Source organism: Lemur catta, chromosome 14 (genome assembly GCF_020740605.2).
Source record: "Lemur catta isolate mLemCat1 chromosome 14, mLemCat1.pri, whole genome shotgun sequence".
NCBI lineage: Eukaryota > Metazoa > Chordata > Mammalia > Primates > Lemuridae > Lemur > Lemur catta.
In genome coordinates, this window is record NC_059141.1 from 56,510,725 (window position 1) to 56,534,837 (window position 24,113).

A 24,113-nucleotide genomic window follows, 5' to 3' on the forward strand; every position below is an offset into this window, starting at 1 on the left:
AAGCGTATAGGTCTTTCTGTGTTTAGTATCAGATGCATGAAATTCACTTCTTGTAAAGTTTGGGAACTTGGAATACTGTAGGTGATTTCGTAGATGAATGTGATGACCTTGTCACTAAAATTATTAGTAGTAAACTATGACACTGATGATTAGTGATTAGGTTTCCTAGGTTGGTTAAAACAAATTCTGTTCTGAGCCTGTTTCAGCTGCTGGCTCAGGTCAAATTCTTCTGTTTGAAAGTTGATATAGCCCAAATGGTTTAGGTAAGATAGTATATGTCCTTTTAACTATATTCTGTTAAGCATTTTTCTGTTCTTTAGCTAAGTTGGAAATAAGAAAATGGAAACAAAGAGGGAAAACATCTCCTGCATGTATGCCTTACTGCCACATCAGCAAAATTGGCAAGGGTAATTAAAACTCAAAATCTTAAATTTATGTGTATTGCCTTTCTTCTTCCTCCCAAAGTTTACTTGACCTGAATTGTCCAGATACTTTCTTTTTTCCCCCAAGTACTTTTAAAATGTACCTTTTGGTGTATAGACTAGGTCCCAGATTTGTAAAGCTGGATTATCTCTTGAGATTACCAAGTAAGTTAATCTTGATAGAAATTTCATCTTTATCACTTCAGAGAGCATTGTCTATATCATGTATATGTTCCTTTTAGCACCTACAATGTGACTCATTGTCTTAACATTTTTTCTATATTTTTTAGGTTGTGTTAACCTTAAATTATCAGACTTTCAGATTGAACCAAAATGTTGGAGTGTATGTGTTTTAATTTTTTTAAACTGGTGTATTTCTGATGGGCAGCCTTACAATTCATTTAGGTTCTGTTGCCAGCTGCCTTGCTTACAAATCTGAGGTCATTTGGCTAAAGTATTTTCCAGTATCTTTGCTTATTAGGATTGTTTATTTTCATTACAGATTTTCAGATGATCCATGGAGGTCTTGTGGGTCACATAACTACTTCACTGTTTCTTGCTAGTTCTATTTCATTATATTTTAATTTTTATTTACCAAGTCTAATTTGTGGACCTATCTATGTAAAAAGATAATTTCTGAAAAATTTTCTTTTTCTTTCCACCCGCATTAAACTGTTAACCATACTAAAATAAAGCTTTAGTACCATGTGTCCTAGAGAAAGCAAAGGAACAGAGAATATGTGTGTGTGTGTGTGTGTGTGTGTGTGTGTATGTTTATACAAGAAGGAGAGATAACACTATGGTAACAAGTTATCTTAGAAGGAAAATGCCAAGTAGGAAATAAAGCTATTCAGTAGTGAGACAAAAACTTCAGGTTCCAGAGATACTGAATGAATTCGCAAGAGTTGCAAGGAAAAGTTTGGTGAAAAGAACCTTGATTTATTAAATAAGGTATGTTTTAGTGCCAATCATATGACTTCATTTCACCATAAATTTTTCTTGTGCATAGTGATGAAATAAGCTGAAGCTAATTGGGCATCCATGTATGGCATGTAACAATTATTTTGGAACATCACAATAATCAAATAGCAAATATTTGTTAACTGCCTGCTGTATGCTTCAAAGCTGTAGGGAGAGAACAAAAATATAAAAGATAAATACAGTCTTGGTCCTTGAGGAAATAAACACTCAATGAAAAGTTAATAATATATGTCATAAGGATGGGTGTGATTAATAATTGCCAGATAACTGGCAAAGCCAGCTATTTGTCTTAGTTCAAAGGAGGTGGTGATGAAGCTGGGCTGGAATAGTCTAGGAAGGCTTTGTATAGGAATAATTAGGCTTGAAGGATGGGTAGGATTGAAATAAGCAGAAGATTGGGACCATTTATTTGTGCAACATTTATCGAGTACCTGCTTGGTAGCAGGCATTGCCCTAGGCATTGGTGATACAGAATTAAATAAGATCTGTTAAGTAAGATATATTCTCTTAGAGTGCTGGCAGTCTAGTGGGGGAAACATTATTGTAAATAGATAATATAATGAATTAGGTACAAAGTGCTATTGGAGCTATAAAGAAGGAATGGACTACCTTACTCTGAGGGAAAGCATCACTGACTGAGAGGATAATGGTTTGGGTTATCCTTGAAGGATGAGTAGAATTTCTCCAGACAGAAGGTGGGGCTAGAGTAGAGAGAACAGAAGCAGAAAGGCATGGAGTTTGGAAACAAAGCAAGAAATGTGGGCAATAGTGTGTAAAGTGCTTGGCGAGGAGTGGCAGGAGTGAAGCTGGGAAGGATCTTTTGTATACCAAGTTGAGCATCTAAAACTTAAGCTAGGAAGCAGTATAGCCCCTGGATGATTTAGAACACAAGTTCTGAAGTTAGACCGCCTGGGCTTGAACACTAGCTCTATCATTTAATAACCTTCTCACTGTGGACAAGATACTCAGCATCCCCAAGCCTTAGTTTTCTCATGTGTAAAATAGAGTTAATAAAATCTCATTATGGGGTTTTTTTGAGAATTAATAGAGACAGTACATGTAAAGCAGTACCACAGTGCCTGGCCTGGCACATAAGTACTCAACCAGTCGTAACCATCACCATTATTATTATTGAAGGTTTTAAAGTAGAATAGTGACCCAATATCTTGGTTTTGGAGAGCTAACTCTGGTTTATTGTGTGGAACAAATATTAGAGAGGGAGAGGTTTAAAGCAGGTTGTCTAGTTAGAAGATTAATGGAGTAGTCCAGGTGAGGGATGACCAAGGCATGAATTAAGGGAAAGAGAGAAACCAGACATGAGACCAGACCAGAGAAACTATGACATAAAGTCTTAGTAATATTAGAAGGTAGGTATATTGATTATATACACAAGTGATGTGGGAATGAAACAGGTGAGCATCACTTTTAGAAAACAATAGAATAATTTTGCTTTAGGGATTGGTGAAATGGGGCAATTGTAGTTGGAGGCAAAGATTGGAATGACATGTAAAAGGCTGAGAATGGTCAAATTGAGGAGGACATTGAAAGTAAGATTCAGGGTTTTTTGTTTTTTTTCCATTCTTCTTTAGTGATTAAGGAACTACCCAGAATTTTTGAGTAGGTTGATCTGGCTGTGCTTTTTGTTCAATCAAAGAGGAAGAAGAGTAGAGATTAATAAGATTTTAGTACATGAGATGAGCACTTGAACTAGCATTGTAACAATGGAGATGTAAGAAAATTGAGAGAATTTGAAGAATCAGTCGGATTTGGAGTCCAGAAAGTGAACAGTGACACCAAAATTTTAAGTCTGAGTGACAGAGAATGATGATACCTTAACAAAAGTAAGCCAGGAAGGGGAACCAATTTTGAGGGATAGCTGTTGTATTTAGAGAACCACCACAAGTTAATTTTGAAGACAATGCTGTTGGATTTATTGAATCTTTCCTGAAAGGATATAGCTAATCCATGCTTCTGCTCCTGGCAAGTAATTGGGTTATACCATTCTCCATGATGAGGAGCCTTTTGATGACTCCTTTAGTCAAAAGAAAATTGTCATTGTGTTGATATTAGGTTATTAAATATAAAATGTCTGATTTTGAATCAAAAGTTTAGTTTATTGTATCTCAAGAAGCAGTACAATTAATTGAAGTATGCACCTAAACTAGCAACACGGTTTTGCCATCTTAGTGGTAGCTTGTCTATGCCAGCAGCCAAGAAGCCTGGAGAGTGAGTAGTGATGCAATCATGAAAGGTGTTTTCCCATAGCTTTTTGAGAACTGAATATTTTCCTTCGCAAGAAGTGATCCAAAGCCTGGAAGAAGTGGTAGTCAGCTGGTGTAAGATCTGGTGAATACGGTGGATGACAGAGAATTTCCAAGTCCAGCCACTGCAGTTTGAGCAGTGGTGTTTGTGCGACATGTGGTCCATTGCTGTCTTGCAAGAGGATTGGCCTATCGCTGTTGACAAATCTCAGCTGCTTAATCACAAGTACTCTTATCCTTTCATCCAGTTGGTTGCAGTAGACATCAGCTGTAATCGATTGACCAGGTTTCATGAAGCTGTAGTGGATAATACCAGTGCTGGACCACCAACCAGACACCATTAGCTTTTTTTGATGAATACTCAGTTTTGAACTGTGTTTTGGCACTTCGTCTTTATCTAACCATTGTGCCGAACACTTGCGATTGTCAAAAAGAATCCATTTTTCATCACACGTCACAATACAGTGTAGAAATGGTTTGCCTTTATGTTGTGACAGCAAAGAAAGGCAAGCTTTGACACAGTTTCTCTTCTGATGCTTGTTTAATTCATGCTGTACTCATGTATTGAGCTTCTTTACCTTGCCGATTTGTTTCAACTGATTCAGTATTGTTGGAATAGTGATGCCAAACCTTGCTGCTAATTCACATGTAGGTTGACATGGACTCGCTTCCACTATAGCTTTCAGCTCATCATTATCCACCTTGGTCTCAGATCACCCACGTGGCTCATTTTCAATATTAAAATCACCAGAATGGAACTTCTCAAACTGTTGACATACTGTGCATTCATTAGCCACATCCTTCCCAAACACTTTGTTGATATTTTGAGCTGTCCATGCTGTATTGGTTCCATGATGGAACTCATCGAAAATAACTCGAACTTTTGACTTATCCATGGTTTCACAAAAATTACTTAAAAAAAATTTGACACATAATTACAAGCCAAACCGTGTATTTGAATGAGTAGGTACCTTTACAATAAAAATAAAACAAGAAATGTCAAAGTGAAATGTCAAGAGATATCAGTTGTTAAACTTAGTGCTTAAGGAAATCGGACATTTCATACTTAATAACCTAATATTAAAGACAGATGATACAGGAGCAGCATTCTGACAACTTCATTTTTAACCATGGCTCCACTTCTTACTAGTCAAAACACTTTGGGAAACCACTTAACCATCTCTGAACCTGTTATCTCATTTGTGAAATGGAGATAAAAACTGCATGACTGAATTCACAGGGTATCTCTGAAAATCATGTGGGACTATATATGTGAAAGTACTTTGTTAACTGTAAATAAAGCACTATAAATATATTGTCATTGCTGCATAAACTAATGTTAACATATACAAGTATTTTAGAAACTGTAACTAATAAATCACTAATTCAGCAAACATTAGTATCTATGTTTTAATCACTTGGTATGTAGAGATAACAGACATAGCCCCTTCCCTTCAAGGCATTCCTAAGCTGGTAGGGGAGACAGATATTTATAGTACAGTATGGTAAGTGCCATAATATATGTGTGCATCATGTGCTATGATATAGGACCACAAAGGGTAGGGCACTGTTAACCTAGGTTGGAAAGATTAGGAAAAGTTTTCAAGAATTGTAACATTGAAATGAGGTTTAAAGACTAGGAGAAGTTAGGCATGAGATGGAAAATAGCATACCCCAAAACAATAGGGCAGGCAAAGTACACAGATAAAAAAGTAATGTAGTTTAAGAAACCAAAGTAAGTTAGTGTCTAGAGTATACAGCGTGTCTGGAATATGAGGTAGTGGGAAAAGATGAGACAGGGGTCAGATCATGAGGGGTCTCATATGCCATGGTAAGGTAAAGAATTTGGATTTTATTTAGTGAAGCCAGCTGTGAAACAGAATTTTGAGATTTGAATTTTAGAGTACTCTGTTGTAGAACATGAGCAAAATTGAAAAGATTGTTGTGATCTAGGGAAAAAAGTACTTATTCAGTGTCTCTGGGGGCCAAAGGGACAAAAACAGAATTGAGACCTATTGGCCATGTGTAGGGGTAAGGAAGAAAGAGACATCTAGGATATTCCCATATTAATTGGGTAACTGTATTGGTAATGGTTTAGAGGGGAAGACTGCGTTCAATGTTAGACATACTAAGTTTGAGCTATCTATGGAACATCGAAGTGGAGATGTTTGATAGTTTAATAAGGATCTGGAGTTTAGGAATGGGATCTGGACTGAAGTGATCTCTTTGGGAGTTCTCAAAATGTAGATGCTTGAAGGTGTGGTGATGAGTGAGATCACTAGTTCATAGTGTGAGAGGAGGGCCAAGGACAGAAACCTAGGGCACACATTGGCATTTAATGATCATTAAAAGGACTAGAAATCCATGAAATAGGCCAGTCAGGTATGACCAGAGAAGTAAGAGGAAAACCAGGTGAGTGATTTCAAGAACCCAAGAGAAGAGAGAGTTAGAAGAATTAGGGTAAAAGCCAGATAAATGAGGATTGAAGATTACTGGGAAGTATACCAAAGACCAGCTAAATTAGAGACCATCAATTTGTAGTATTACTGGGCTATTTTGATGGGTTTTATGCTTAGCACCCAAATATAGAAGCTAATTTATCCAAGAATTGGAGTTTTGCCTGGCAGGTAGTGTAGAAGGACAAAAGGGTAAAACAGTCAATTCAGGTTGTTTACAAAAAGTGGGTGGATGATGGAATATCTTCAGAATTGTAGGAATATGGCACACACCTGTAATCCCAGCTACTCAGGAGGCAGAGGTGGGAGGATCACTTGAGCCCAGGAGTTTGAGGCTGTAATGAGCTCTGATCTTGCCACTGCTCTCCAGCCTGGGTGATAGTGAGACTTCATTTCTTATTTAAAAAAAAAAAAAAAAATGGAAAAAGTAAAGGTAGCCAGAAAGCAGTTGATAGGGATGGACTGTCCAGGTTCTTAACACAATAAAGCATAGATGGAGAAAAGGGAGTGAAACTGGAACATTAGGGGGGTTTGACCCTGGAGTGAGAGATTGCAGTTCGGAATTTCAGAGGTGGAGTGGCAGTGATGGCCAAGGCTTAAGAATTGAAGTAGAGTGGAGCCCAAGCCTCTCAGGTCTTAAGTTTTAGGTAGGTCACCATATGGCCATTGGCAATGGTGGGACTGAGAGTGGAGAAGGCTTATGAACCAGGAACCTGATTTTAGGATGAATGTGAGAGATGACTAGAAGTTTAATTGATGGTAGGGACAAGGATAAAGTGGCTAGAAGGCATGAACCTCAAAGGAAGATGCATTTTTTTCCCCTCATTGAACTAACTAAAATAATGCTGACACATTCTTTGCTGGGAATAGTGCAGTGTGGAAAAATGAGCACCATCCACTTTGAAAAAAGTATTTGAGAAATGTTGTTCTTCAAGAGAACCAAGATTTAATTAAGCTAGAGAGATGAAGACAGCTTTTGTGAAGAGCTAGCAAGTGTGTGTGTGTGTGTGTGTGTGTGTGTGTGTGTGCGCGCGCGCGCGCGTTTGTGTATAGGGGAAGAGAAGTATGTATATATTTTTTTATCTTAAAATAGGAATTCTGGAGGCCTCCATGAAAAGGACTGGGAGGGAGGAGAACAGTGAGAGAGAAATAATGGTGGGAGGGAAGGAAATAGAAAAAGGCAGATGTATAGGGTCTATATTTTGGACAATTGCCAAGGATGGCAATGATGGGAAACATGGAGGGATTAACTGACTTTAGGCATCTGAATGATACTTTGGAGTAAAGTTATTCACTGGGCACAGGTTGCACCCCAGTTGGAGGCCTCATAGGACTAAGGGTTTGTAGCCTTTGCTTAGAATTGGAGAACAGGATTAGTTAATTCCCAGGATTCCTTGCCCAGTGGTAGAAACAGGAAGAGATCTCTGCGCCTCCCCAATCTTAATCAGTCTGTATCTTTGGTTTATTTTTCCAGCTTCCTAAATTAAAACGTTTTTTAGGCCTTGATTTTAGCTACCATACATTAAAATACCTTGTGAATGTTACTGATTACTATACAGATACAGCTTTCATGCCAAAATTTGGATTAAAGGGAAATTTTCAACAGAGCAGATTGATCAAAATGAATGTTACCAAATCATGTTTTCTAGTGTTGGTAACTTTGTGATTTTTGTAGCCCTTTAGGTTGTTCCAGCTAATCTTCCATTATTAGCCATTTCAGTTGTTGACTTTTTACATTATAATATTTATGTACATTTAGTTCTGGTTTTCTGTCACAAATCTAGAAGAGTAAGAAAAATAGTCTGAAAATTAGGAGAGAAAAATATATTAATATATGGGGGAAAATCTTGGAAAAGCAAGAATAACTGGCTGAAGATGAGTTAGAAATAAAACCTTTAAAAGCCTGAAAATTAGATGGAAATGCTTCAAAATGCCTTAAAAGTTACAAAACAAAGTACTGTTTGAGAATATTAATTTTTAAATTTTTTGTTTTTTAAAAAATTAATGTCTTCTATTTGGTCGGTTTTCTTTTGCCCTGTCAGGTCATCATCTGCTGCAGCTCCTTTCTCCACCTGCCAAACAACACTATACATGCGTTTTTTTGTCTTATTTAGTGATGTATTAAAACTTTTAGAACTCCCTATTCTCTACTTTCAGTGTTGTGTTACTGTAATAACAATAATTCCCTATAGTTTTCATCTACTTTTACCCACGAATAGGTGGCATTTCTCCACCATTCAACCTATATCCATTCCGTAAAGATAGTTTTGAAATTTAAAGTATGCCAGCTGGTTTTGAAATTTAAAGTATGCCTTGAGTTGAAAAATAAGTAGAAAAACATAAATCTATAGATGACTAATCCATGGGCATGAAATCAGTTTTGTACTATTTTTTCAGGTGAATAAAGACCTTCTGACTCTTGGTTAAAGAAGGGGTAATACATCAGTGTGACGTGCAGTGGTGTATTCACAATGTGTATGAAAACATGCAGTACCACTGTGTCTGGCTGAGTAGGAGGAGGAGGGAGTGGCCTCATAGGTGGGTTTTTGGGAAATCTTGTATTTTGAACAGAACTCAGCCACTAGTGGAATTATGTTGTTGATTGTTAGGAAGTATATATGATCCAGAAAGCAGCATCTTAAATCAAACAGCATCTCTCTTCCTGAGTAGAGTGAAAAAAATTCTCCCAACCTGATGAAAAAATATCCTATCTTGATCTCAGAAAGTTAGATTTGAGAGATATTTAAACTTCTCATTTTTAATGTCTCAAAAGTAACTGTTCATTTATTTATTAATCAATTAATTAAAATCTGTATTTTTAAAACAACTGGTTTACTGATGGGGACAAATTTGGTTATAGCATACATAATGGTTTGTTTAACTTTTGATTGGTGAAAAACATACTTTGAGGTTTTTGTTTTATTAGAATCTGAACATATTATATTTGGGGGAACAAAATGTATTTTAATGCCTTATTCTAGATGTAGTAAAAAGTTATGGCAATAAATGTGTTTCTAATGAAGGGAAAATAAGCAAGTTTAAGTTTTGTTTTACTAAGTATCAAAAAAAGAAAAGCAAGCCAGGCATGGTGGCTCATGCCTGTAATCCTAGCACTTTGGGAGGTTGAGGGGGAGGATCCATGAGCCCAGTAGTTTGAGGTTGCAGTGAGCTGTAATGATGCCAATGCACTGTAGCCCATGCAACAGACTGAGGCCCTGCCTTTAAAAAAAAAAAAAAAGAGAATGAAAGAAAGAAAAGAAAAAAAAGAAAAGTGAGAGTGATTGGTGATTTCAATACTTTTAGAAATGGTTGGCATCCCTCTGCCTTAGTCCTTATCTCACTTCTAAAGGATTAAATTCTTCCTTAATTTTTTCCCCTAGTATGAAAATGTGGTTATTACTCTTTGTTTGGTAATTGATATAATTCTAACCCAGCCCCACTTTTTAGTTACTTTAAGTTGAAATATAAAGGAGCAATTGGTCCTGTACATTTCAGGCTTCTATAAAATGACTGATAATCACAATGATGATCCCAGAGCATCAAAAAATGCTATATACTATATACCCAAAATTGAGTTTTTTTTCTCCAAAAAAATATTTTTTTTCCAAAAAAGAGGGAACTGCCTTACATTTGAGTCTGTGATTAGGTTCTTACTATAAATTTCTCTCTCTCTCTTTTTTTTTTTGACAGATTGCCCGGGCTAGAGTGCCGTGGCATCAGCGTAGCTCACAGCAACCTCAAACTCCTGGGCTCAAGTGATCCTACTGCCTCAGCCTCCTAAGTAGCTGGGACTACAGGCATGCGCCACCATGCCCGGCTAATTTTTTATATATATATATTTAGATGTCCAGCTAATTTCTTTCTATTTTTTGTTAGTAGAGATGGGGTCTCACTCGTGCTCAGGCTGGTCTCAAACTCCTGAGCTCAAACAATCTGCCCACCTTGGCCTCCCAGAGTGCTAGGATTACAGGTGTGAGCCACCGCGCCCGGCCTTATAAATTTTTCTTTTTATTTTGAAAACCAAAATACTGTTTGGTGAAGAGCCTGAAACTATTTCATTCCAAGTTGATTTTGAATGCATGGAGAAGATTTACTTGTTGGATTCAGTGAAAAAGTAATCAAATAAATTTAATAGATATATAGTAATTTTTCCTAGGTATATGACCTCAAAATTTTGCATTGACACCACTGAAAACAGACTTTGTTTTCCATTCCATTCAACAGTATCACTTAAAAATTGTACAGTTGGTGATTTCTTGTAGAAATCATAAGTGTATACTGCAGAAGTGAAAAAGCCAACTACGATATGACAAAAATAGAAACTTTTGGATAAATTTGCAGGGATAAATTTGCCATCATAGCATTTTATTCATATTCAAAAAGTGCTGTAACTCAATCAACTTCAATGGAAGTGAAGATAATTTGCTTTCAGAAAGTGTGTTAGCCCCAGGCTCAGTGGCTTACCTCTGTAGTCCCAGTTACTTGGGAGGCTGAGGATCCTTTGAGCCCAGGGATTTGAGGCTGCAGTGACCTATGCTCATGTCATTGCAGTCCAGCCTGGGAAACAGCAGAGATCCCATTTCTTTAAAAAAAAAAAAAAAGTGTTAAGTGTTTATCAAGGGATGAATGGATAAAAAAGATGTGGTGTATATACACAATGGAATATTATTTAGCCATGAAAAAGAAAGAAATTTTGTCATTTGCAGAAACATGGATGGATCTGGAGCACATTATTTTAAGTGAAATAAACCAGACACAGAAAGACAAATATTGCATTTTCACACTCATATATGGGACCTAAAAAAATTGATCTCAAGGAGGTAGTGAGTAGAATGGTGGCTACTAGAGATTGGTAAAGGTGGTGGGAAGGGGTAATGAAGAGGTGTTGGTGAAGGGGTAATTCTGTTAAATACAAGGAAAAAGTGCTAGTGTTCACTAGTGCAATAGGGCAACTATAGTTAACAATAATTTATTATATTTCAGAATAGCTAAAAGTTTTCAGATGTTCCCAACATAAAGCAATGATAAATGTTTCAGGTGAATCATGTCCCAGTTACCCTGATTTGATAATTATATGTTATATGCTTGTATCAAAATATAACATGTACTCCATGAATATGTACAATTATTATGTATCAATAAAAAATTTTTAAAAAAGTGTTAAATGACTCAAAAAGTGACTCCAGTAATAAGGAATGCACTGATGTTGAAGATGTGCATAAGGATTTTGAATGAATGCTTTTGTGAAATATGAAGTTAGGAGAAAAGTCAGTATCTAAATTATCATGATTTATTGTTATTTTAAGTTTATCTGTACCACTACATTAAATTTTGTAAGTAAACATTCTGCTGTTGTTTTATCTATATATCTCTAACAGTTTATATTCAAGTTGGTCAGAAAACTTCTTTTATGTTCTTATTAAGAGCGTGGTAGATCACCTTATACTTGGGATTTCTTTCTATTCAGTCTTATGTGGTATTAAATTGTATTTATCTTCATCTTCATTTAAGGTGTATGAAGAGTGTGCCATACATTTTGGGAGTTTTGCCCCCCAAAAGTTTTAGTTATCCTGAAAGAACTTTTAGTTTTGTGAGACAATTCATTTCTCTAATAATTCTCAACAAAGAACATGTTTATATAGCTTAATACAAACTATTAATAGCATGATTGGCTTACTATTTTAGAAAAAGATGCTATTTAAGAATTAACACATGGCGGGGGGGGGGGGGGGGGGGAGGGAGTGGCTCACGCCTGTAATCCTAGCCCTCTGGGAGGCCGAGGCGGGTGAATTGCTCTAGGTCAGGAGTTCGAGACCAGCCTGAGCGAGACCCCGTCTCTACTAAAAATAGAAATAAATCATCTGGACAACTAAAAATATATATAGAAAAAATTAGCTGGGCATGGTGGCGCATGCCTGTAGTCCCAGCTACTCGGGAGGCTGAGGCAGTAGGATCGCTTAAGCCCAGGAGTTCGAGGTTGCTGTGAGCCAGGCTGACGCCACAGCACTCACTCTAGCCCGGGCAACAAAGCGAGACTCTGTCTCAAAAAAAAAAAAGAATTAACACTCTGCCCAATAAATGAAGGAAAGCAAACCCCTGCTTTTCAGTTTTTACTCCTATTTATCTAGATGCAATGATTAGTTTTTATGTTAATATGCTATTAGTGACTTATTTTTTATTAATTAAAAATATTGCAGCTGTCCCTTTTCCTCCAACACATCGCTTGACATCTGAAGAAGTATTTGATATGGATGGGATACCCAGGGTTGATGTTCTGAAGAACCACTTAGTAAAAGAAGGTCGGGTAGATGAAGAAATTGCACTTAGAATTATCAATGAGGGTGCTGCCATCCTTCGGAGAGAGAAAACCATGATAGAAGTAGAAGCTCCAATTACAGGTACACTTATTTATGTTTTGGGTATTATTTTTATTACACTTTAATTTTTTGGATTTAAAGCTGTTTCCTCTTCAATTATACCATATACTAAGTTAATATTACGTGAACATTATCTTGAATTTCTAAATTATTTTGCATACTTAAAAAAAGTTTTTAACTGTTTTCAGTGAATAAACACGATCCTAAATAACCTGAGTATAGAAATTAGTCTAATATATTTTTGTGAAAATTTCTTCAGTTATGATGACCATACTTCAGTTTGATTCAACACTTAACTTTGGTTTCCATCTTTAGGGTCAAATACCTTGATATCATTTCAGATATCACAGGTGATTATTTAGAGTTCAATAGAAAGTATTGAGTTAAAATGGAGATTTTAACTGCCACTGTTATAATTTTGTCATCTTATGATTTAAACACATCTTTGGCTTCCTTATAAAGGGGCTTTATGAATACAGATGAAAATTTGTCACCACAAATTTCGTTATTTCTTTTACATCTTGTTATAGATCTTGAGCACACGAACACTTGTTTACACATCATCCCTATCATGACTCTTCATAGACCACTTCCTTCTTAGATAATTCTTGATAGCATTTATATTATCCCTTATGTAAAAGAAATTATAATTTAACTAAAATTTGTTATTTCAGAGTTTTTTTTTCTTATCTAATAATCTTCTTGTTTCAGTGTGTGGTGACATCCATGGCCAATTTTTTGATCTGATGAAACTTTTTGAAGTAGGAGGATCACCTGCTAATACACGATACCTTTTTCTTGGTGATTATGTGGACAGAGGTTATTTTAGTATAGAGGTAATAATCATATACTGTCATATGATATGCTGTTAAGTGTTAACATAGATGTTCATTAATTCCTAGTAAAATAAGTTTCTGAAAGTACTTGTGTTGGGTTTTTTTAATACCTCTGTATATTCTGAAGTTTTTAGGAAAAGCTACTATTCATTCCTCTTGTATCTTTCCAATCATTCAGTTAATTTTCTTTGTATAGCTCTGTTTATATAATTATAATTGCCGTTTTTCACAGTGGAAATTATGACCAGACTAGGGGATCTTTATTGTCCTGTTATCTAGTGGCCTTAAGAAGCTAGTCCTGTTTATTTCTCTTGCCCCTAAAGGCATTAAACCACATGAAAAGAGATTAATTGAATTCTCTCTGATTAAATAAAGCATATTATGATTTTTTATTGCTTGAGCCCTAATGCTTTTATCCCTTGTTATATAGCTATTAAGGCCTACATATATCGTATGGAATCTTTGTGTATTCTGATAGTATTAATTTGTTTAAAAAATTTAAAAGACATTAAAATGACCTATTGATCATCACTTAACAGTAGATGGTTCTTCTTGCTCCTTTTTCTTTTTTAATTATATAAGTAAAATATAGTAAATACAGAACAATCTGCAATTTATAACATATGTATCTCCTTTTTTTTAAGTCAAAATGGGACCATATTATAATATGATTCTATGACCTGCTTTTTCATACATCCCTACATGGTGAATGTCTTTCTAAGTCAGTAAATATAAATTTACAGCATCATTTTTAATAGCTGCATTATTGTTTTCCATCAGATGAACAAACCATAATTAATCAATTCCTTATTGTTAGTCACTTAAGGGATTCCCAGTTTTTTGCTATTACAAATTATGCTTCAGTGATTCATGTTATTCATATATGTTTTGCATACTTGCCTGATTATTTCTGTAGGACAGATTCCTAGAGGTAGAATTGCTGGGTCAAATCTCTACTAATAGATACTTACATTGCACACTTAATACATTCCAAACATATTCTGAGCACTTAACACATATTGATTTGTCCTCACAACAATGTTATGAGATAAGTACAGTTATTTTACCCATTTTATCGATGAGAAACCTGAAGCTTGCTTAGAGTGTTTAAGTAACTTGCCCAAGGTCATATTATTAGTAGGCAGCACAGCCAGGCAGTGGTACTTTCAACTACCTCTCCTTGAAGACTTACCTAGTGAATTTCCATGCTGGTTACTATAGTTTATATCCCTTTCCCCAGTATTTTCAGTATACCTTTCTTTCTGAAGTGTGCTAGGATTCCTAGTGTAGAAGGGAGTTCTGGACTCTGTCCATCCTGCTTCCCTTAGGAATTTTATTATTCTCAGTTTTTTCCCCCATTCGTAGTTTCATTATCAGCCCCTTCAACTTTCCCCAAATTATTTCAAGGCTTCAAGAAAATCAGAAGATGGTCCTTCCTAACAAAAAGTTTGGAAACATTTCACAAAAACAATAAAATAAACAATTTTCGAAAGCTTATTTGGTAACTAAGCATGTTGGTGTGTATGTCCTTGATAAGATTGTTTTATGGCTGACTCATTTAATACATTTTATTGTTATAAAAGGAAAATAGCAAAGAATCAAAATGATAAGAACAGGTTGAATTTATTACCCTGGTTTTATTACTTCTTTCCTTGTGAATGAAATGAGGTGTGAATTGTTACACATTTCAATATACCTTAACTTGTTAAAAATAAAGTTTGTTCTTTTTCTTTTTGTATATGACTATATATACCATGTTTATTTCCATACGAAATAATCCTTTTCTTTTAACCAAGTAAGTAAAATGTGAGTCTCTTTCTTATTTTAAATTTATTTAGAGAAAAGCATCTGCTCTGTTGTTTTAATATTTATTTTAAAATTTGCATTTGGTTTGAATTAGTTCAGATAATAAGCACCTACCTTATGTAAGGCAACATTCATAATCAACAAAACAAACAGGCAACATGGCATAATGCTTAAGATCAGAGAATCAGAATCCTGTCTCCATCACTTATGAATTTTATAATTTTGGGCAAGTTATTTAAGCTCTTTGCTTCGGTTTCCTCATTTGTAAAATAGAGATAATATTACATACTTCATAGTGTTGTTTGAGAAATAAATGAGGGGGATTAATTGTATAGTCCTTGACACATTGTAAGTACTAAATAAATGTTAGCTGCTATTATTTTTGACATTATTTACTAATAAATCTGAGAAGACCAATCTGCTAATTGTTTTTATATTGAACAATCTGTAAATCTAAAGTAATTAAATAGATTATTTGACTCATTCATTAAACAAATATTGGGCTGGGCGTGGTGGCTCACTTCTGTAATCCTAGCACTTTGGGAGGCCAAGGCGGTAGGATTGCTTGAGGCCAGGAGTTCAAAACCAGCCTGGGCAATAGTGAGACCCCTGTCTCTACAAAAAATAAAAAAATTAGCCAGGTGTGGTGACATGCACCTGTATTTCCAGCTACTAGTGAGGCAGAGGCAGGAGGTCCTCCTGAGCCCAGGAGTTGGAGGTTGCAGAGAGCTATGATGATGCCACTGTACTCCAGCCTGGGTGATAGAGCAAGACCCTGGCTTAAATAAAAACTAAAAACTCCTCAAATATTTATTGCTTTTCTATTTGCTAGATACTTTTCTAGGAATGGAGAATCAGAAGTGAATAGGAAGTGAATAGACACATTAGAAGTGAATAGACAAATTCTATTATTTCATTGAGCTTATATTTTAGTAAGGGATAAAGAGTACTAGAGATGGTAAGGGTAATAGAGTTAGAGGAAAAGGAGCAAAGATCAAGCAGCTTAGTTAAACAAAAATGCAAGATAAATTCACTGGAAACATTTTCTTTTGCAGTGTGTCTTATATTTATGGGTTCTGAAGATTCTATACCCAAGCACATTATTTCTTCTGAGAGGCAACCATGAATGCAGACACCTTACTGAATATTTTACCTTTAAGCAGGAATGTGAGTACTGCCAGGAGATTTGTTTTCTCTTCCTCAATGTTCTTTTGGAGTGTTGTGTATAGTAAGAGTTAATGAAGACTTTACAGTGCAGCATATAAGAGCAGATTTAGCGTCCACACATACAGCCTTGAGGAAGGTTGTCAGTTACTCTCAGGTGTTTAATGATATTTAATTCTGAAGTTTTCATTTCAATATTTGCTATTAAGTTTAATTTTTACAAATGTACTTAGGAACAGTTTGAAGTTTTATATATATTTTTAATTTTAAAATTATTTTTTTTCTAACAGGAAAAATAAAAACAGAAAAAAAACAAAGAAAAAAATTGTGGTTATTGTATTGGAGATTTTTGACCCCCAATCTTGAGGCATTCCTGTGAAGATTCTTAACAAATCATTTATCCCATCATCTTTGCAGATCATTTCAAACATGCTATTAATGAATTGAAATTCTTAATGTATATTGTTAGCCCCTTTTCTTTCTCAAATAATTATAGCTGTGGTAATCTAGTAGCTATAAGCAGCTATTAATAAATGATACAGAGCAATATTTGGCCTTTTATACCTCAGACCTTGTGATTGTTAAGTTAATATTCATGACTATATTAAGTTAGAGTTAAGTTCTAAAAATAGAAATAATTTCAAAATTATTGACACTCAAAACAAAATCCAAAAAAGATCATATTAGTAGAGACTTATAGTAAAAGGAGAAAATACAGTGATGGGTAGTGGCAGAGGTAGCATAATCATATAACTTCAAGGATCAGGCAGGTAACTTAGATGAATAAGATGAGACCTGGAAAGTACATGCTTGACCTAAAAGCAATCAAATTAAAGTTTTTATTAAATCACAGTGCTGGAAAACAGGTCTGTCAGCAGATTACCAACTTAGAATCTCTGGTTTCTGGATATGTATAGATTTTCTTATGTTTGAATGTAACAATATTAAAACGGGAAATAAGAGCTAAGCTCTTGTTTTTTGCTTAATTAACAAATCACCCACCCATGTCCCACCAAAACCAAAATATCCAGGAATTTAAAGATATAAAGGAGCAAAGGAATATGCATGATACCTTCCTAAAAGTAAATGATATCATGATTTGGTGGAATTTTGTCATTCTTGTGTTTCTGTATTGGTTTCCTGCTTCATTGACCATTTTATGTATTCATTGTGGACAAGAGGAACTCCCCATCTCCTCCAACATATGAGTATGATATTTTATTTTTTAGAAAAATAAGGTAGACTTTGAATTTTGTTGTGATGATGTAGTGGCCTTGCCTGTAATAATAAAATAAAGCAACTATTAAAGCTATTTTAGCCTCAAGTATAGTTCTAATTTTGCCTTATTTGGCCAATAAAGGTGAAGGGCTGAGCTGTTTTTAGAGATTTGACTTACTTATATTTAGTAATATTGTATGACTATCTGCTGCATACCCAAAATAAATTTAAGGAAAGCAAAAATTTTGTCTTTATAAGACTGATAACATTGCTTATTTTTGTTGATTCTTATAGGGGAAGATGCTTGCCTTTAAAAAAAAATTTATATACAGTAAATTTACTCTTGTGGTATTTAGTTCTATGACTTTTGATAATGAATAGAGTTGCCCACCACCACAGTTGTGATACAGAAAAGTTCCATCATGCTGTAAATTTCTTCTTGTTGCCTTTTTTATAGTTACCCCTTTACCCACTCTCAACTCCTAGCTGCCACTTGTCTTGTTTTCTGTCTCTATAGTTTTCTTGCCTTGGTTTTAATAGTCCATTATTTGTACATACATATATACTTTTCCTTTCCTTTCCTTTCCTCTTTCCTTTCCTTTTTTTAGAGACAGGGTCTTTCACTGTCGCCCAGGCTGGAGTGCAGTGACACAATAACAGCTCATTGCAACCTCGAATTCCTGGGCTCAAGCCGTCCTCCTGCCTCAGCCTCCTGAGTAGCTGGGAGAACGGGCGTGTGCTACCATACCCCACACCCAGCTAATTAAAAAAATTTTTTTTGTACAGACAGGGTCCTGCTCATGTTTCCCAAGCTGGTCTCAAGCTCCTGGCCTCAAGTGATCCTCCCACCTTGGCCTCCCAAAGTGCTGGGATTATAGGCATGAGCCACCATGCCTGGTCACTTTTTCCTTTTATGATTGAAACTATCCAAATCTCATTATAAAAAGCTATAAGGTGTAAGGGAGGGGAGAGAATAAGAAATAAAAATCATATATATGAGTGTATGTGTATGATTTAAAAATGATAGTAATTTTCAATTATTTAATTTTTTCTTTTTCTAGGTAAAATTAAATATTCAGAAAGAGTCTATGAAGCTTGTATGGAAGCTTTTGATAGCCTGCCTCTTGCTGCACTTTTAAACCAACAGTTTCTTTGTGTTCATGGTGGACTTTCACCAGAAATACACACGCTGGATGATATTAGGAGAGTGAGTATATATTTTAGTTCCAAGGTTGGTTACTATTTATAGTACTTTGTTGAGTAGAGAGTAGACACTTCAAAATTCTCTTTACTGCCAAGATTAGGTAATACTAAAAATTAATATACTGATGATATTTTAAGGAAATAGCTTCTAATCATTCTGAACGATGTAGTATGGACTATATTCAAAGTTGGTTGGTACCACTTTCCTGTGTTCATTCTGTCTTTATTTTTTGATGAATTATTTCTGTTCTTTGTTTTTTTCTTTTCTTTCACAGTTAGATAGATTCAAAGAGCCACCTGCATTTGGACCAATGTGTGACTTGCTATGGTCCGATCCTTCTGAAGATTTTGGAAATGAAAAATCACAGGAACATTTTAGTCACAATACAGTTCGAGGATGTTCTTATTTTTATAAGTAAGGAAAAATATCCAAGATTAATCACATTTTAGTTGCTAACATAGCATGTACTACATACAAAAAAAATTATCATTTTACTTAATTTACTCTTTTTCCCCCACAGCTATCCAGCAGTGTGTGAATTTTTGCAAAACAATAATTTGTTATCGATTATTAGAGCTCATGAAGCTCAAGATGCAGGGTAAGAATTCTGTTTCCCTGACCCAAATTAACACCTTAAATACAAATCAAACTTAGTATCCATGATTGATGCTTTACGATGCATATTAAGCTATTTGTTTTGCAGCTATAGAATGTACAGAAAAAGTCAAACTACAGGGTTCCCTTCATTAATAACAATTTTTTCGGCACCTAATTACTTAGATGTCTACAATAATAAAGGTAAGATGTTGTTGATAAAAAAATTGTTAAACAACTTAGCATTTTAATTGACTTATTTTTTTGAAAATAGAAAAGGGGTGTTTTATGAAGCTATACCTATCCAAATCTCATTATAAAAAACAATAAGATATAAGGGAGGGGAGAGAACAAGAAATAAAAATCCAAAATGTGAAACTGAGTCATATAAAACCATTCCACAAGTTGTCACTTACAAAAGCTGTTTATAAAAAGTGCTCTGAGTTAAGTACATCAAGCAAAATTAAACATGATTTTCTCAAGCTCCCCTTTCTTAAATCTTTCCCCTTAAAATCAAGAGAATTTTTGTTGTTTGTATAAAGCTGCTGCTGCTTTGACAGTTTTGTTTATTTGCACTGTCTACTTGTTTAATTTATCATGTTTCTTGTTTTGTGTTTACTGATCTACGTTCTCTTTCCCTTTCTTATTCCCTACTTTTACCTCCACAGTCTTACCACTGCCCCATGAAGTACTTTTTTGTATTTGAGCTTTCTTTGATTAAGCCATTCTGACCTCATTTGAAGGATACGTTCTTCTCTTTCTTTCTACTGCTTTTTTCCATTTTTATTACATCTTTTTTTCTTTACCTTCTATCCCAGTGGTTTTCATTTCCCCTTTGTCCTTGCAAATTTGATCTGTCTGTAGTAATTGGATTTCATTTTATTTTAAACATAACTATTGACGGATGATGCCAAAAGGTTTTAATCTAGTTAAGTGTGTGCCAAGGACATTGAGGATGAGATTGAGTATGTTTATGTAGTTCACATCTTCAGAAGAGGAATTAAGAGGCCAGCTTCTATTCTGTCTTGACATGTCTGGAATTCAGTTGGCTATGCCATAGCTTCAGGATCAGACTGGAGTGGATGTGCCAGGAGGAAAGAACAGAAGGTTAAAGACTTTTAAAAGTACATTTAGGGAGATGGTGAGGTTATTGCTAAGTAAGGGTCATGGTGTAAGTTCAAAAGAGGAGCAGAAAAAGTTTTTTGGATGATGGGAGATGATGGTTAAAAGAATAAAAGATTTGCCTGAGATCAAACAGTAGAATGCTGGGTAACTTTGGTATATAATATGCCATAAGAACTTATACTGTAGATATCTAATGAAATGTGACTTCATTTTTGAGAAGAAACATATCTAAGTTTTGACTCCATTATAAAAAACAGAATTGACTGTTACATTTAACAAACTACCAGTGCTCTAATTCCTCAACTGTGACTTCCCTCGTCAGTATTAAAGGAGCTAGAGTTCAGTGCCAGGTTAAATGCTTTACTGGTTGTCCTTTGACAGGTTGACTCAGGAGGTTAAGGGATTGATTTTTTTACTACTTAGAAAAGAAACTCAAACCATTGACTCTGTCTTGTCAAAATCAAATGTCTCTTAATAGTTTTGAGTCTGTATATAAATAGTGTTAATGATTTGAGTGTTTACATAGTATGTGTATGTTTGTAATGTTTCATTCCATCCATAAGGCAATTTTCTAGATTTTTTCTCTTTCTTTTTTCTCCCTTAAGTAAGGCCTGGAAGCTTGGTATCAGCTCATAATTTCTGAGGTTAATTTAAAGTACTTTTATTTCACATGGGCATTTCATAAGGGAAACAAACATACACCTGTTACATTAGTAAATGCAGGATTGCTTTTGATTCTGTATTAGCCAGAATCACAAATCTTGGAATTTAACATCTATATTTCAGTACTTTTCATCAAAATTTTTTTTAAAGCCACATAATTATTATGTGTGCACAGCATTTTGTATTTTTATGTAGTTTCATGTAAAATACATTCTGTGATCTTAAAATAAACTTCTGAGGTAGGCAGGGTGGACATATTAGTCCTATTTTATAAGTGAGAAACAGATTAGTTGAATAATTTACCAAGCATTGCACAGCTAGTACGTGCTGTAATTTTAGATTCGAATCTAGTCCTTCTAACCCAGTGTTCCATAAAGTAATATAACCAATGACTGAAATCTATGTAGGTTAATTTAAGATATTAATTATGTCAGCATATTATATCTGAAATGGAGATGAGTATGTTACTTTTGCATTATTTGGTTATAATATTTTCTCTTTTGGTATTTTAGTTTTTTTTTCCTAAAAGAACCAAAATATTTCTTCATCATAGTTTTGTCTCATTTTCCATATTAAATGAAACGAATACATTCATAGATTCATAAATAAAATGCTCCAAATTGGTGGGATTTTTTGTTTGTTTGCTTTATTACCATTCAGCTGTACTTTTCAGGTTGTCTGCAGCTAAAGACCCTCTTAAATTCCTCAACTTATATGAACTTTAAAAACCTAGAAAATTGCTCATTGCCATTTGGTGTTTCCTCTAAAAATTGAGTTTTCACAATTTTGAATTTAGTAAAAGTGCATGTTCATCATTGGGTTATAAAGTAAAACAGACATTCTGGAAAGAATCTGGAAATTTTAGTAATAGTAATAAATGAAGATCTGACTATTGCTATACATAAAAGTGTGTTAAAAACAGAAGATGTTACTACTAAAAATTAGTTCCTTTCCCCTTCTACCAACCTTGATTCCAGTCACCCCGAATGCCCCTCCCTCTTAAAAAGATGTTTTTCTGCTTTTATGTATTTTATACTTTTGAGGCTAAAGACAAATTGTTACATTGACAAATTATCTTGCAGCTGCTGTATTAAAATATGAAAATAATGTGATGAATATTCGACAGTTTAACTGTTCTCCACATCCGTACTGGTTGCCCAATTTTATGGATGTCTTCACATGGTCTTTACCATTTGTTGGAGAAAAAGGTATGATTTTTATTTTAAAAAATAAAGAATTGTTTTATTACTGTTACATTTACTCCAGTTTACTATCATAGGCACATCTTGCTAAAGGAAACTAAAGTCTAGTTTCACTATGGTTATGGCTCTACTTGTGTCAGTGGGTGTGGGTAGGAGAGCCTCAAAGATATTTTAGTTAGCTGTTTACAGCCCCCATGTGAGGGTGTCTGGGGGACTGGGAGAAGACTTATAAATAGCCTGATGTTGTCTTCAGCTGTTGGATTTTCTTTCTTTTTTTCTTTAGCTTAAATCTTTTATGAAGGAATGGAGGGATAGCTTTTTTTTGGAATGGACCTTTCTGCATGTTTGAACACCATTTTTGGGCATGCCTCAGAAATTCATGAAGGAACTTGAAAGCCTTCATGTCGGCAATATTAGTCACTTTATAGCAATTCTGTACTCAGAGAGAAATGATAAAGAGAAATTTAGATTCTAACCTAATATTTCTTCTTCTATGTAAAAAAATGTATAAAATTTTAGTAGTGATGCTTTTCTGATAATTCAGAGGAAGACCTCTTAGTACATACTTAAAAGGCTTTTTAAGAGAAAATAAATGCAATTTAAGAAATTTTGTTTCTAACTTTTGTTTCTAGTTATATAAAATTCTTAGGATTTCATTACTTATGACATTCTTCTTTTCCATTTTAGTGTTAGTGTTTTCACAAGGCAATGCCTCAGTTTTCTTATGTGGAAAATGATATCATGAGAGTGTGGACATGATTGTAAAACATTTATTCTATATCCCTCTCTAATTTTTTCTCACCTCTTCCATGTTACAAAATGTTCCTTTCTGTATGAAATATGTGCCTTCTGCCAAGGCAGTTTGTGGTTCTAAGATTCAGAATTAATACTTAAACTTTGTGTGTTAAATAGGTTTTCTGCAGATTGCCTTTGGTCTTCTTTTACTCAGTAGGTTCAACATTAAGTTAATATGAAGCTAGAATTACCCTTTAGCATTTGAGAAGGGGGCCAGTTAAGGGCTTAGGTGCAAGGGATGCATTACACTTACAACCTTCTATCTTTGGTATATGAGAAATAGTTCAGTCATAGCATCATCAGGCTAAAGTGAATTTAAGAATTCATCTTGCTCTCCTGCCTCCAGGCTAGACTGCACCTCAACTATTTTAATATAATATGGGGAGGGTGAAGGAGTCAGGAGGATAAGGTAGGAAAAAATGGACATTTCATAGATCTCTCTAATTTGGTTCTCTAAAGTCCCCATGTAAGGAAATATTTCATTATATCTAATCTAAATGTTTATACTGTGAGTGTTTAAACAAGGAAAGAAATAGATAATAGGTTTTTCTTAACTAGTGCACCTAGGAAAAACCAGGGCATTATAGAGTTTTAGAGCTCATAAGTGAACTTAATCATTTAGTCCAACTCCTTGTGAGAGATAAGAAAATTTAATATGATTTCTGTGGCTCTCTTATAAGTGAAGATGGAGAAAAGTAGGCTTTCCTCAGTGTTCTATATTTGAAGTCTGCTACTAAGTGATCTTTGGTTCTTTTTTGCTACTCTAATTTACCTTATCTCTTGTAAGATAAGGAAGTATGCAAACCTTTTGACTATTTTTGTTGTTTTTCTGTGGATCTTCTCTGAATTATTCATATGTTTCTAAAAATGTAAAGCTCAGATTTTAACATTACATGTGAATAGAATCCTAACCTCTGTTAAACACAGTAAGAACATTTTCTCAAATTCTTTGCGTATCTTACTATTTTAATATATGGTAGCTGTTCAGGTAGCCTAACTACTTAATTCT

At 34.7% G+C, this 24,113-nt stretch overlaps 1 protein-coding gene across 8 annotated transcripts in view; it reads left to right on the plus strand.

Annotated features, from left to right (window-relative positions):
• The window catches only part of PPP3CB (protein phosphatase 3 catalytic subunit beta), a 49,706-nt gene that overhangs the window by 2,526 nt on the left and 23,067 nt on the right, over window positions 1-24,113 (plus strand). For 5 of the 8 annotated variants that reach the window (XM_045568997.1, XM_045569001.1, XM_045568998.1 and 2 more), the window contains exons 2-9: window positions 12,318-12,518; window positions 13,209-13,333; window positions 16,195-16,306; window positions 18,583-18,728; window positions 19,000-19,139; window positions 19,246-19,323; window positions 19,429-19,523; window positions 22,190-22,315. In XM_045568997.1, the coding sequence (XP_045424953.1) occupies window positions 12,318-12,518; window positions 13,209-13,333; window positions 16,195-16,306; window positions 18,583-18,728; window positions 19,000-19,139; window positions 19,246-19,323; window positions 19,429-19,523; window positions 22,190-22,315 (1,023 nt within the window). Of the gene's footprint in view, window positions 1-327; window positions 408-8,425; window positions 8,659-12,317; window positions 12,519-13,208; window positions 13,334-16,194; window positions 16,307-18,582; window positions 18,729-18,999; window positions 19,140-19,245; window positions 19,324-19,428; window positions 19,524-22,189; window positions 22,316-24,113 lie in introns of those variants that run through there. The other 3 variants (XM_045569003.1, XM_045569004.1, XM_045568999.1) reach the window with 3 other exon arrangements.